This window comes from Erinaceus europaeus, chromosome 10 (assembly GCF_950295315.1).
Source record: "Erinaceus europaeus chromosome 10, mEriEur2.1, whole genome shotgun sequence".
Lineage (NCBI taxonomy): Eukaryota > Metazoa > Chordata > Mammalia > Eulipotyphla > Erinaceidae > Erinaceus > Erinaceus europaeus.
This window is the reverse complement of record NC_080171.1, coordinates 21,331,777-21,347,389: the sequence shown is the minus strand read 5'-3', so window position 1 is coordinate 21,347,389 and position 15,613 is coordinate 21,331,777. Positions and strand designations below refer to the sequence as shown.

Here is a 15,613-nt window from a genome sequence, read left to right as displayed (position 1 = left end):
CTACAAGAGTGGTTTCATAGCGTATGTATTCTCGTAACACCTTCCTAACATCCCTCCCCACAGACACACATGTATTACCTGAGTATCTCTGCTATGCCCAAATCCTAGAAACCAAAATAAGAAGACAGGTCTGGATGTCTGATATAGAATAACAACAAAAATATCACAAGTTTTGAATATTTTGCTTCAAGACTTGATGACTTCAGGCTTAAGCTTCCTCACTTTCCCAAGAAGCAATGTTAGTTCTTTCCTAGTTAACTGAAATGTTGGGATGTTATGTCTTGCAATAGGGATAAATGGTATGTTATAGCAATAAGTGGCTAAAGATGATAAAAAAAAAACATGTGACACATAGAGAAATAAGTATTCCTATTATATAAAGTAGATAATGGTGGCCCGATCAATTTCAACATCAATTCACTCAAGACATTGATAAGAGATATACAAGTTTTACTAGTATTTTATATAATTTCTAAAAGAACAATTTTCAAAAAGACACAAAGAGTTCTGATTGACAGTTATTATTCTAAAATTAAAACCAGAAAAAAAAAGTCTTTCCTAGAAAAACAAAAAACAAAGAATCAGTGATAATCTCAAGGAACATTAATTCTGAGTTTTTACTTTTCATAGAAGTTTTCTTTAAATCATCATCTCCTTTCTTACAAAATATTTGACAGATACTCAGTCAGGTGGTCTGCACCATTTGTGATGTTACAACTCTTCTCTGTGTTTTCTCTGTGTTCCAATGTCTCCCTCTCTCCCCTCAACCCCTACCTCCTGTCTGTCTCCTTTATCTCTAATCTGAAATAAGAAAGAATTAAAATTTCAGTCCAAAGAAGTGAAATTACACATGTACAAGGACCAGTGCTACAGTGATGATGATGATAATCTTCTTTATGATTAAGGAATTCAAATTATAAAAATCTCTCATATAGAAATAATTTATATATTCCACTATGATAGCTCTATGAAGATATTGATCTATGTAGCTATAAATAAATGAAATTACAACACTTATTGTAGTAATAAAACATGGGAAACACTGAGCGGACAACAACTAAAAATCTAATTAAGTGAATTGCAGTACACTCATAAATTAAAAGTCATGGCCATTTTAAAAATGTTGTAAAAAGGTTTAACATTTGGGAATTTCCACTGTTAGATGAGAATAAGCAGGTAATGAGTCAGTAAAGGAGGATGCAAACACATACATATATTTATCAAAATATATACTATTATATATAAATTCACACTTATTTACACGTAATAATAAACAATAATCAAAAAAGTAACGCCACAAAATACTTGTGATTTTTATTTTCGCACTTAGCTTATACTTTGCAGGTGTTTGATAATGAATCGGCATTGTTTTTGAATGTCCGGAAGAAAAAAATAAAACATTTTTGTCTGTGTGTGGTGCAAAGGAATACGTTTGTGCCCTTTATTACTGAAAGGACTCTAAAAATAATCTTGTCCCATGTCAGATTTTTCTATATTTCATGTCACGTTCCTTTTGGAATAGAATCATATTGTCAATTAATGTGTCACAAAGAATATCAGAGAAACAGACTCATCAAACTCATCTAAAGCATCCCCATTAAATAAACTGTTTTTATTTGATAGGATAGAGATAAATTGAGAAGGGACGAGAAAATAATGAGGGAGGGAAGGAAGGAGTGATGGAGGAAGAGAGAGGGAGAAAGAGAGAGCTGCAGCACAGTTCCGTTGCTTGTGAAGCTTTCCCAGGTCCTTGTGCATGATAAGCATGTATCCTCAACTGACGACGCCACCATCCGCCCCCCGAAACACCCCCATTTTCAGTTTTTGTATCTGTACCTACACTGCCAGCACTTTTCTATCTTCAGACCCAGTCTTACACTGATTCCTCTATAGAGAATGTTTTTTTCCAGCTCAGTCTTTTGAAATTCTGATCATCCCTTAAGATGGCCTAAGTCTCCCTTTCTCCATCATGTTTTTGCATTTTTATTGATCTTCTTACTTCACCAAATCACATAGCAACCGATTTCTCCCGTAGCACTGACATTTCCTGTTATCTTGAAAATGGCAGTTTGTAAGAATAATAAGCAGTGAAAAGTGTGAAGGATTGATGAATTAGTATCCCATCAAATGGCAGTAGTTCCTCAGGTCTGACTAATTTCTTCCAAATGGGAGAATGGATCTATGTTGTTATGCCTTCCAATATATCAAGAAAGAGAAAAGGAAAGGAAAAAGAAAGAGAAAAGAAAAAGAAACAGGCAAGAATTCCATATTTTTCTGAAATTTTTATATGAAATTCTGTGTAAATATTAGGTCTTTTTCAAAAACACTCTGCAGACCAAAGATAAAACTATCTGTCAGATGAATCTCTCCTTCAGGCCTAAATCTGTCCCTTATGTGTACATCTTTTGCAGCTCTGTGTCCCCTTATCTCCCCAAACAGACATTCTTTCACAGTGGTGTGCATCTCGCAGGCACTAAACTGCGAGTTATCCACTTGCATCAATAATGATAGGACTCATGACAGAGATAAATCACCCAGCCTTAATGTTTTGATTCTGGCTTTCCCTCAGAAGAGTCTTCTAAAAGTAATGTGGGAGAAAATTCGCTTTCTATGACCTAAAACAGGAAGTTGTTTTTCCTATACTTTGTACTAACCCACGAATACTGTCAGCAGTCACTAAATAATAAATTACAGTCAGTTAATTACAGATTTTATGTATCCAGGTCATGTTATATTGACTTCACATTTAAAGAGGAAAAAAAGTTCTAGAACTTAAGAAGAAAGCAGCAAGGGATAACAGATAAGCATAAGTCAAGCAAAGGTCTAAGAAAGTAATGAAAAATTTTATGTCTGTCTCAGGAGAGCTGAATCAGATCAGAAAAAAAAAAGAGAGAGAGAGATGAAACCCAGCCAGCTGAATACTTCATCACAGGGAGTAGGAAAGCAATGTAACAGCATCCTGGATCTATAGCATTACCTCATTGCTGTGCACCTTACAGCATTAGCTAACTGCCTTGGCTCATCTCCGAGGTACTTTTAAGAGTGAATGTGAGAGGTGACCTAATAAAAGTCATGGGCTCAAAGTCATAGAGCCAGGCAGAGAATCTAGTCTACAGTCCTCAAAATAATTCTGAATGTTGGACCCGTGATAAGAGACAATAGCAATGGGTCAATAGACAATAGCGAGGTCATAGCAAGGGGTTTCATTGCCCACATAGGCAACAACATTGGCTCCAGACCACCAAAGCAGAGCTGACTCCACAGATCTATGACTGGATTTAGACAGGGTTGTATCAATCAATGATGGGATCTCCATGATCCCAGAAAGTGAAGGTACAACATCCATCTTACAGTCAGCACAACACAGTCTTCTCTTGTTATAGCAGTTCAGATCATATATATTAAGGCTTCAGGACATAGCTCACCCAGAGGAGCATGCTTCATCATGGGTGAAGATTTGGGCTCAAGTTCCTGGTCATTTCATGGGAACATCATACAAATAAGAAGTTCTTATATGTACTTTAGTGCATCTTCTATTTTTTTTTTAAATATTTATTTTATTTATTTATTCCCTTTTGTTGCCCTTGTTGTTTTATTGTTGTAGTTATTATTGTTGTTGTCATTGTTGGATAGGACAGAGAGAAATGGAGAGAGGAGGGGAAGACAGAGAGGAGGAGAGAAAGATAGACACCTGCAGACCTGCTTCACCGCCTGTGAAGCAACTCCCCTGCAGGTGGGGAGCCGGGGTTAGAACCGGGATCCTTATGCCGGTCCTTGTGCTTTGCGCCACTTGCGCTTAACCCGCTGCGCTACAGCCCGACTCCCTGTATCTTCTATTTTCTGTCTCTCTCTCTCTTTTTCCATCACTATCTGAAAAAGTATCTGCTGATAGTGGAATCTTGAAGATGCACAGCTCTAGCAAAAGCCCTGGTGTCAAAAATAATAATTACTTAGCAATAAGTAAAAAATCAAGGTCTCTGTTTTCATAGAACTCCCAATCTAATAAAAAAAAAGACAGATAATACATCTGAAAAATAAAATGTCAGATATCTATGTGTTGCAGCAAGAAATTAAAACAAGATAGTGATAGTGTCTCACAAGTTACACTAAGTGAAATGAGCTTCAAGATGGTAACATTTAGCTGAGTCCTTCAGGACAAAAGAAAGAATCCTTTTCAAGTTTTGAAAATCAGCACTACTGGAAGAAAAAAAAATGGTATAAATGCAAGTACTACACATTTTTTTTAAATGCATTGAATAGTGATAGCCAGAAATTGAGCGGAAGGGGGAGACAGAGACAGAGAGACACGTACAACACTGCTTCACCACTTGTGATGCTTTCCCTATACATTGGGGCCTGGGAACTTGAACCCAGGTCCTTGCACATTGTAACATATGTGCTCAACCTGTTGTACCACCACTCGGCCCCAAGGACTTTCCTTTTTAAAAATACTTTATTGTGTTATTTATTAACTTTAATGAGAGACTTAGAGAAAGGAAAAGAGAAAGAAAGAAAGAAAGAAAGAAAGAAAGAAAGAAAGAAAGAAAGAAAGAGAGGGAGGGAAGGAGGGAGAAAGAAAGAAATGAAGGGAGGAAGGAAGAAAGAAAGGAAAGAAGTAAGGAGGGAAGGGCGGGAGGGCAGAGCACTGCTCAGCTCTGGTGTACAGTGGTGCTGGGGATTGAACCTGGGATCTCAAAATCTCAGGCACAAGAGTCTTTTGCAAAACCATTATGCTGTCTCATTAGGCTGAAAGTACTATCCTGTGTTTGTGTATTTTAGAACAGAGAAAAAGTAGTAGGAAATGAGTCCAAAAAGAAAGAAGATATATAGAGTATTAAAGAATTTTTATTTAGAATTCATTATAAGGATACAAGAGGTCACTGAAAGGTTTTAAGCAAGCACACTTAGCCAAAGAGATCTGTACATAACTATGTTCATAGCAACACAAGTTGTAATACCCAAATCCTGAAAGCAACAGATGAGTAGCTAAGAAAGATGTGGCATCTATATAGTGAAATACTATTCAGTTGTTAAAAATTAGAAATCCACCTTCTTCAACTCATTTTGGATAGAGCCTGAAGAAACCATGTTCAGTGAAATAAGCCAGAAAGAAAAGCATGAATATAAGATAATCTCACTCTTGGGCAGAACTTAACAAAAGCAGAGAGGAGAAACACGGAGTAAACTTTGACTGGCTTGGTGAATTACATCAAAGTAAAAAAACTTTGAGGAAGGAGGTCAAGGATGAAACTGCAGGCAGTGGGGGAGCTGGGAGGGGGTGTTACCCTGGTGCATGATGGTGGAAAAGGGCCTAGGTTGGGGGTAAGACTGTTTTTGCAGAAACCTGTCATAGGTAGATGAGAAACGTGTCAACAACTATACTATAAACTATTAACCACCCCCCATGCAGTTTAAAAAAACAAAAAGAGTACTATCATCTGTTTAAGTCTATTTCCTACAGTGATCGTTTTGTTGTTGTTGTTGTAATTTTTTGTTCACTTGTTTTGAAAGAGAGGGACAGAGGACACCTGGCAATATGTTCACACAGAATGTTTTTGCTCTGCTGCCACCTTCAAACTTTATGGGATGAGGGATGGGACTCAGGGTTGAACATTCAATGTAAAGTTGAGCATACAGAGAGTATGAATTCAACACCAGTGTAGCTCAGAGACACCTAGGCTGCCTCCTCGGAGAAGGAAGCCACCTTGCTGGAACTCAGGTCAGCTACTTGCCAGAATTCTAAGAACCAATTAAATTCATTTGAATTAGTAATTATGAACCTAAAGCATGGAGTAGTGCAGATAAGGAGTTGGGGGGGGGGGTGTCTCAACTCTTCATCTGCACTATTCCAGCCTTTAGATTCATGATTAGTCAACAATATGTTTGGCTTTATATGTTAACTCTATTTTCAGCCACCAGGTTCCAGATGTTAGCATAATGCCAATCAGACATCCCAGGACAGACAACCCCACCAATGTGCCTTGGATCTCTGCTTCCCCAGAACCCCACCCCACTAGGGAAAGAGAGAGACAGACTGGGAGTATGGATTGACCTGCCAATGCCCATGTTTAGTGAGGAAGCAATTATAGAAGCCAGACCTTCCACCTTCTGCATCCCACAATGACCTTGGGTCCATACTCCCAGAGGGTTAAAGAATAGGAAAGCTATCAAGGGAGGGGATTGGATACAGAGTTCTGGTGGTGGGAATTGTGTGGAATTATACTTCTCTTATCCTATGGTTTTGTCAGTGTTTCCTTTTTATAAATAAAATAAATAAACAAAAAGAAGTATACAAACATACTAAACTATATAGGATATGGTAGATGCTCTCAAATTAACTGTAAAATTTTCATAAAAGCCTTTTAATATTACTGCCATATAGTTTAATGTCTTTGTATAAAAAATAAAATCATATAAATACTTGAATAAAAAAAGATTTGCATGTTATGAGGTAGGTGTCATCTATATTTGAACCCTTTTGTCCCCAAATTCCTTGCATAATGACAGGCAGATGATAGACATCCCAAGTGTGCATTTGATAGAATTAATAGAATGTGCAGTTATCAACAGCCATCTTTTCTCTGTTTTCAGAAATGCCAACTAGCCCCATAAGGAGGGAGGGGGTTGACTCAGAGTGAAGATGATTAGAACAGACATGCTGAGGTCCATTGCTCTATCAATACTGGGCTGAGTTTACTAAGATCCTATCAGCCACAATGTTCAAGGCTGGCCTCCTCTGAATTAGAACTGCATTAATTGCTTCTTATTGATTAACATCTAAAATGGTGACACTTCTGGCTAAATACTGAGGCATACTTTCCTCGCACAATCTATGTAAACAGTGAACACCAAAGGTAATTTAGGAAGGGATCAATAGTGATGATACTTACATATCCATATTCCAAGTCCCAACACCAGCAGTAATTACAGAATCTCACAAAGCAGGCACGGAGGAAGTCACCAACGAGGATTGTGACATATGTGGTCAGAACATCAGAAACAGTCAGCCGTACAAATTCCTGTTGAGACACGATCTACATGTAAATGGGCACTAATGGGGCTGACAACATGGCTCATCTAGAATATTGTCTGTGCTGCCAGGTGCCTGACCCAGGTCAAATGCCTGTATACCACATGAAAGCACTATGACACCAAAGTAAGTGTCCATGCTATGGTGCCTCTTCCCCCACACACACTTGAAAAAGCTAATATGGGATGATCTCACTCATAGACAGAAGTTGGAAAACAAGATCAAAAAGGAAAACACTAAGCAGGACCTGGACTGGAGTGGGTGTAAGTAAAAGACTCCGGGGCAGAGGGAGGGTTCAAATAAAAAAGAAAGGAAAAAGCTGACATAGACAGTTGTAGCACTGGCAATAGGAAATAAACAAAAAATAGTAATTAATCACCTTAAATGATCTAAGTGTGGTCACCAGCTATATTATGTTTCTAAATAATACTGGCTAGGAAACTCCAACAAATACTAAGTAAGCAAGGTGGGCATATCTAGGTAACTAAAAGTGTTACACCCCAATTTTATTACTCTAAAAATAGTTTTTCATTCCAAATGATGATATCAAAAGTTGACTAAATCAAGGATGACTTAAATACCAAATCATATAGGCCCACACTAAATTTGAAAGTTTTTATATGGAAAGAAGTACTAGTCAAAAGGTTAAAAAGACAAACTTTGTAATCTGGGAGGTGGCACAGTGGATAAAGCATTGCACTCTCAAGAAGGCAGTCCTGAGTTCAAAACCCAGCAGCGCATGTACCAGAGTGATGTCTGGTTCTATCTCCCGCTCTCTTTCTCATTAACAAAGAAATGAAATATATTTAAAAAGACAAACTCGATGAAAGTACTTGCAGCTTATAACACAGAGAACTTATTTTCCTGACCTAGTAAAACACTGTAAATCAATATAACAGCAAGTGGCCAGTTCAATACAGCAGAAGTCTGATAACAAACACAGATGAGAAATTCACAACAGAAAATACAGTCAAGTAAAATATTGAAAAATACTTAAGCCTTGCAGAGCAAATGCAAGTTTAAACAATTAGTTGTTTTCTCACTGAGTGTGAGATATATGAAAATACATGCCTTTACATACCGGTGAATGTATAAAGTAAGAATTCTAATATATTTTAAAATATTTATTTATTTCCTCTGATAAGTTTAATTCCAATTTATCAGAAATGAGAAAATCCTTACCATTACTATTATCTAAAAATATTATTATTTATTTTTAATAAAAACAAAATACAGAGAGCAATAACCCAGAACACCACTCAGCTCTGGATGATGGTGATACTGGGAATTGAACCAGGGAGCTTAGAGCCTTAGGGATGAAAGCATTTAGAATATCCATTATGCTGTTTCTGAATACTATTCCTTATCATGAATCTGTCTTCTTTATGGTTTCTGCTTTTTCATAACTATCTCTTCTCTTATTCTATCATTCTTTTTTTAGTACTTATTTATTGAGATTTCCGGAACATGGCGGACTAAAAAGCTGCTAGTGGCTTGAGCTCTGACCACATCGACTGGAAACGGTAGGATTTTCTGCCTTTAGTAGGCCAGTCAATAAGGGGTCCTAGCAGTGACACTAAGGAGGTGACTATAACTTAATTGGGGTTAAAAAATAGAGTAAAAAGAAAGGGAAAAAAAATTTTTTTCTATTAAATTGTTATTCCCAAAGCGCACCCCCCCATAACCAGTCCTTGGGGACAAGATCTGCTCCTAGCAGGCTCCCCTGCTGAGCTTGTTTCTTTACCAAGATTCCTGTCCCACCAGGGGGTGTCATTCATTCTAAGTATATTCCCTTCTGACCTTTGGCCATTTTTCTTTCTCAGTAGCCAACCAGCTGCTTCTGCTCAGGGGACCTGAGGCAATCTGGAGCCATCCAAGCTGAAGACAGGACAGATTTTTTACTCTGTTCTATTTTACTATTAATACAAGATAAACGCGTACCCCTTTCCCCCTCTCCTTCAAGTTGACCATAATTAACTCTTAGTGTATTTTCCATTGCTAGGGGACTGGGTGTCTGATTCACTGCTAAAATAACTTGTCTCACTTTTCCTACCACCCCTACCCATTCTCTCTCCCCCACCCCGCATAGCTAATTAAATAATAATAAATAAATAAAAAAAAAACTCTTTCCTTTCACAGCTCTTTTATTACTGTTCTTTTTCTTATCTTTTTCTTTTTTCTCTCTCTTTCTTTTTTTCTTCTTTTTCTTATTCTTGTCATCCTTTCTTCCTTCCTCCTTCAGCTTACTGAGTTCACTGACACACGTTTGGGAATTATTTGGGGGAAGAAATCTGACTCAGAGTGGACTCTCTCTGCATGTATCTCTGCTCAACTTCCCTTTCTCCTTTAGCTACCCCTAGAATATACAGCGGATAGTAGATTTGCATAACTGTCTATTCCTGCTATTCTTGTCTAGTCCTGAGGGTTATTTTTGTTGTTTTTTTTTTTCTCTTAACAATCAGCTGCCTCTGCTCAGGAGGCTTGAGGCAATCTGGACAGGGTTTTTTACCCTGCTCTATTTTATTATTAATATAAAGGCATATCTCTTTCCCCCCCTCCTTTAGGTTGACCAGAATTAACTCTTAGGGTATCTTTCATTGCTAGGGTAGTGGGCATCTTATCTATTGCGAGAGGAACTTGTCTCGTTACTCCTACCTCCTCTACAGACTCTCCCCTTCATCCTCTTCCTAGCTAATTAAAAATAATAATAATAATAAAATAAAAAATAAAGTAATCAATTAAAAAACTTTCCTTTCACTGCTCTTTAATTACAGCTCTTTTTCTTATCTTTTCTCTTTTCTCTCTCTTGTTTCTCTTTTTTTTATCTGTCATACATTTCTTCCTTCCTTCACACTCCCAGATCTTAAACTATATTATAAAGCCATAATCATCAAAACAGCATGGTACTGGAACAAAAAATAGGCACACAGACCAGTGGAACAGAATTGAAAGCCCAGAAATAAATCTCCACACCTATGGACATCTAATCTTTGATAAGGGGGCCCAAAGCATGAAATGGAAGAAGGAGGCTCTCTTCAATAAATGGTGCTGGGAAAACTGGGTTGTAACATGCAGAAGAATGAAATTGAACCACTTTATCTCACCAGAAACAAAAACCAACTCCAAATGGATCAAAGACCTGGATGTTAGACCACAAACAATCAAATACTTAGAGGAAAACATTGGTAAAACAGTTTTCCACCTATACCTCAAGGACATCTTTGATGAATCAAACCCAATTGCAAGGAAGACTAAAGCAGAAACAAACCAATGGGACTACATCAAATTGAAAAGCTTCTGCACATCCAAAGAAACTATTAAACTATTAAACAAACAAAGAAACAATTAAACAAACAAAGAGACCCCTCACATGCCATACATCAGACAAGAAACTAATCACCAAAATATATAAAGAGCTCAGCAAACTTAGCACCAAAAAAGCAAATGACCCCACCAAAAATGGGCAGAGGATATGAACAAAACATTCACCTCAGAGGAGATCCAAAAGGCTAACAAACATATGAAAAACTGTTCTAGGTCACTGATTGTCAGAGAAATGCTAATTAAGACAACATTAAGATACCACCTCACTCCTGTAAGAATGGCATACATCAAAAAGGACAGCAGCAACAAATGCTGGAGAGGCTGTGGGGACAGAGGAACCCTTTTGCATTGCTGGTGGGAATGTAAATTGGTACAACCTCTGTGGAGAGCAGTCTGGAAAACTCTCAGAAGGCTAGACATGGACCTTCCATATGATCCAGTAATTCCTCTCCTGGGGTTATACCCCAAGGACTCGATAACACCCAACCAAAAAGAGGTGTGTACTCCTATGTTCATAGCAGCACAATTCATAATAGCTAAAACCTGGAAGCAACCCAGGTGCCCAACAACAGATGAGTGGCTGAGAAAGCTGTGGTATATATACACAATGGAATACTACGCAGCTATCAAGAATAATGAACCCACCTTCTCTGACCCATCTTGGACAGAGCTAGAAGGAATTATGTTAAGTGAACTAAGTCAGAAAGATAAAGATGAGTATGGGATGATCCCACTCATCAACAGAAGTTAAGTAAGAAGATATGAAAGGGAAACTAAAAGCAGGACCTGATCAAATTGTAAGTAGGGCACCAAAGTAAAAACCCTGTGGTGAGGGGTAGACATGCAGCTTCCTGGGACAGTGGGGGATGGGAGTGGGTGGGAAGGATGGGTCACAGTCTTTTGGTGGTGGGAATGGTGTTTATGTACACTCCTAGTAAAGTGTAGTCATATAAATCACTAGTTAGTTAATATGAGGGGGAAAATTAATTGTATGTCTCGAAGTTTTTAAAACACAGACTGAGTCTTTTTAATATATAGGCTGTTTATTTGATATGCGGACTCTCTCAAAAGTCTAGACCAAGTAGATCAGAAGCAACCAATAGCACAGCTATATACAAGATACTGGTTACTATACAGCAAACCCTAACAAAAGGACTTTTCAGAGTTAACCCAATTACCAGATAATGTGATGATAACATTAACTATCGATTGTCTTTTTGAACCCTAAGATAGCAGAAACTTCACATCTCCACTATAGAGCCTCTACTTCCCCCAATCCTGGAACCTTTGGATGGGGCCCACTTTCCCATATGCCTCTCCACATCCATATCAAATAATATTGTATCTGCCGATCGCAACCTAATCAACACGATTGCCACCTCAACATGCTTCAGCTCAGACTGTGTCCAGAGACTTCACGTGTGGAATGACAACCCTTCAGCTTCATTACTCAGGTGAGACTTTCCTTTCACAGTATTCTCTAATTCCATCCCAGGTGGTTCACTTTCTAACAAAGTCCCAAAACCTAGATATACACCAGTTTCTGTGAGAGAGAGCATATGTTCACACATATCCATAAACTACTGCAAAATATATACCTCAAAGCAGAAGTACACTAGAGTTTGCAGTGAGTATCCCCCTACCACTTCCTCTCCACTATTCCAAGCTTTGGGTCCATGATTGCTCAACAAATTGTTTGGCTTCGTATGTTAACTCTCTTTTCAGTCACCAGGTTCCAGATGTCATCAGGATGCCGGCCAGGCTTCCCTGGACTGAAGACCCCACCAATATGTCCTGGAGCTCCGCTTCCCCAGAGACCCACACCACTAGGGAAAGAGAGAGAAAGACTGGGAGTATGGAACAACCAGTCAACGCCCATGTTCAGCGGGGAAGCAATTACAGAAGCTAGACCTTCCACCTTCTGCTACCCACAACAACCCTGGGTCCATGCTCCCAGAGGGATAGAGAATGGGAAAGCTATCAGGGGAGGGGGTGGGATATGGAGATTGGGTGGTGGGAATTGTGTGGAGTTGTACCCCTCCTGTCCTATGGACTTGTTAATTTATCCTTTCTTAAATTAAAAAAAAATTAAATATTTATTTTCCCTTTTGTTGCCCTTGTTGTTTTTATTGTTGTTGTTATTGTTATTGTTGTTATTGATGTCATCGTTGTTAGCTAGGACAGAGAGAAATGGAGAGAGGTGAGGAAGACAGAAGGGGAGCGAAAGAGAGACACCTGCAGACCTGTTTCACCACCTGTGAAGCGACTCTCCTACAGGTGGGGATCCGGGGGCTTGAACCAGGATCATTATGCTGGTCCTTGCGCTTTGTGCCACCTGCGCTTAACCCGCTGCACTACCGCCCGACTCCCCAAGAATTCTAATTTTTTTTAAAGACTACCTGCTTATTATGAGGGACACAGAAAGAATGAAAGGGAGAGAGAGAAGAAGAACCAGAAGACTTCTCAGCTCTGGGTGAAAGTGACACGAAAGACTAAACCTGATACCACTGGAGCCTCAGAAATACAAGTTGGTACTCTAATTTACCAAAATATGTCCTGGTCAAAATTCTCATAGTTAATGGGGCTGGCGAGATTGTGGAGCAGTTGAACACAGATTTTTATACCTGTAGTCCTGAAGGTCCCAGGTTCAATCCATCATGTGTCAGAGCTGAGTAGTACTCTGTTCTGCCTTCCCCACCTCTCCCCCACAAATATATTTTAAAGAAGTAAATTTTTATATATTTTTTGCATCCAGTTATTTCTGGGGCTCAGTGCCTGCACAATGAATCCACTGCTCCTGAAAGCTATTTTTTCTCTTTTGTTGCCCTTGTTGTTTATGGTAGTTTATTGTTGTTACTCTTGCTGTTGTTATTGTTGGATAGGACTGAGAGAAATCGAGAGGCAGGGAAGACAGAGAGAGGGAGAGAAAGATAGACACCTGCAGACCTGCTTCACCACCTGTGAAGCTACTCCTGGCCCTGCCCCCATCCCAGTCCCCACCCGCCGCCCCCTCCCTGGTGAAGGGGAGCCCTTGGCTTTAACCCCTGATCTTTGCTTTGCTCCATGTGCACTTAATCTGTTGCACTACTGTCTGGCCCCCAAGAAACAATTTTTTTTAATTTTTATATTTATTTATTTATTCCCTTTTGTTGCCCTTGTTGTTTTATTGTTGTAGTTATTATCAATGTCATTGTTGTTGGATAGGACAGAGAGAAATGGAGAGAGGAGGGGAAGACAGAGAAGAGGAGAGAAAGATAGACACCTGCAGACCTGCTTCACCACCTGTGAAGCGACTCCCCTGCAGGTGGGGAGCCGGGGGCTCAAACCGGGATCCTTTCACTGGTCCTTGCGTTTGGCGCCACCTGCGCTTAACCCGCTGCACTACCTCCCGACTCCCCAAGAAACAAATTTTTAAAACAAAAAATTAATTAAGAGGGAAATTAGTCTGGCACAACACTTAAGGGTAAAATCACATTTTCTATTACTATTTTTTAAAGTAATGATCAAGAAAACAATGGAATAAGAAGAGTACAATTCCCACCACCAGAACTCCATATCCCATCTCTTTCATTGGGAGTTTTCCTATTCTTTATCCCTCTGGGAGTATGGATCCAGGATCATTATAGGATGCAGAAGGTGGAAGGTCTGGCTTCTGTAATTGCTTCTCTGCTGGACATGAGCATTGAAAGGTTGATTCATTCCCCCCAGCTTGTTCTTATCTTTCCCTAGTGGAGAAGCACTCTGAGGAGGTGGGGTTCCAGGACACAATGGTGAGGTCAGTCGGCTGCCCAGGGAAGTCAGGTTGGCATTATGGTAGTATCTGCAACTTGGTGTTAATGCAGAATTTGGCCAAGGAAATCTGCTTTGAGAAATGTCTCCAAGAGCAAAATCAACAAAAGTTACAGATCCATTATCTCTAGTTACAAAAGTAATGCTTTTTACAGATAAAAATTGCAAACAATTCAAACACACTCAGGAGGGTGGGATACTCATATGCTTAAAAAAAGTATAATTGCTTATGGATGCACATTTATGTGAACATATACTAGAAACCACTGAGCTATAAACTTTAAGTGGGCAAAATAAATGGCATCAGAATTATATTTCAATAAGATTGTGTAAAAGGTGCTAAAATGCAATGCTAAGATAGAAAGCAGTTTTGTAAAATTTACATATGTGCTATGAATTCATTTGCTAATAAAATATACTATGTATATATGCATATAGAGGTATATATATTCATATGAATGGTCTGTGAAGTTAGAAAACTTATGACATCTGATGTATGGATTTGAAATTATATTCCAAGGTACTTTTATTTCTTTTTAAATTTTATTTATTTGGTAATTCAGATATAAACTGAGAGAAAAAGGGGGATATTAGGGACTGGGAGTTCAAATGTGGGTCCTTGAGCATGATAACTTGTGCATTTAATTGGGTGCACCATCACCCAACCCTTATGGACACTGGTAATTCTGGAAAGATAAATTTCAATAGCTACTCACTGTCTTCAATCTCAGGACATGAATTGTTTTGTGAAAGGAACAGAAAGAGAAGAGCAGAATTATCATAATAAAAGTTTATAATTACTCTGTCTGCATTTGTATGACTGGCTCACTGTTATGAGTTGTATGAGGTAGTAGTGAACTTCCCCTCTAACTCAAAGCACACAGCCTCGGCATGTCATTTCAAATTCATACATCTGATAGAATACTTTATCTTCAAAAGAGAACTGTTACTATTGCAAATAAAAGGCATATGTTATCTTCCATAAATGGCACATTATAAGATAAATATAATAAAAGTAAGAAAATAATCAAAAGCTTAAACATACAAATCAAACAAAAAGCTTAGCATTAGTGTGCACTAAAAATAACACCTTTCACCGACAGTTATAAGTCAACAGTGTATTTGGAGAAGTGTTACCAAAGAACATGAAAGAAGCTTGGCAAGAATGGAGCAGAGAGCTGCATAATGAATCTGCAAAAGACTTCCATGCCTGAGAGCCCAAGGCCCCAGGTTCAATTAACAGCACCAGTGTAAACCAGAGCTTACCAGTACTCTAGCATTTCTTCCTGTATCTCTTTCTCTCATTAAAATAAAATAAGATAAATTAAAATAAAGTCTTTTTAAAAATGAAGCAGGAAAGAAGAGTGTGTTAAAAACTCTTGCTACTGGGTAAAGGTGAGTGACTTGATCCTTTTGGGGACCATCTTAGTTACCATGTAAAATGACCCATAGAATTGTCCACTTGGGAGT

At 38.6% G+C, this 15,613-nt stretch overlaps 1 protein-coding gene across 1 annotated transcript in view; it reads right to left on the bottom strand.

Annotated features, from left to right (window-relative positions):
- The window catches only part of TMC1 (transmembrane channel like 1), a 166,196-nt gene that overhangs the window by 27,694 nt on the left and 122,889 nt on the right, over nt 1–15,613 (bottom strand). Inside the window, exon 15 of the mRNA XM_060198995.1 lies at nt 6,891–7,019. Within this exon, the coding sequence (XP_060054978.1) occupies nt 6,891–7,019 (129 nt within the window). The remainder of the gene's footprint in view (nt 1–6,890; nt 7,020–15,613) is intronic.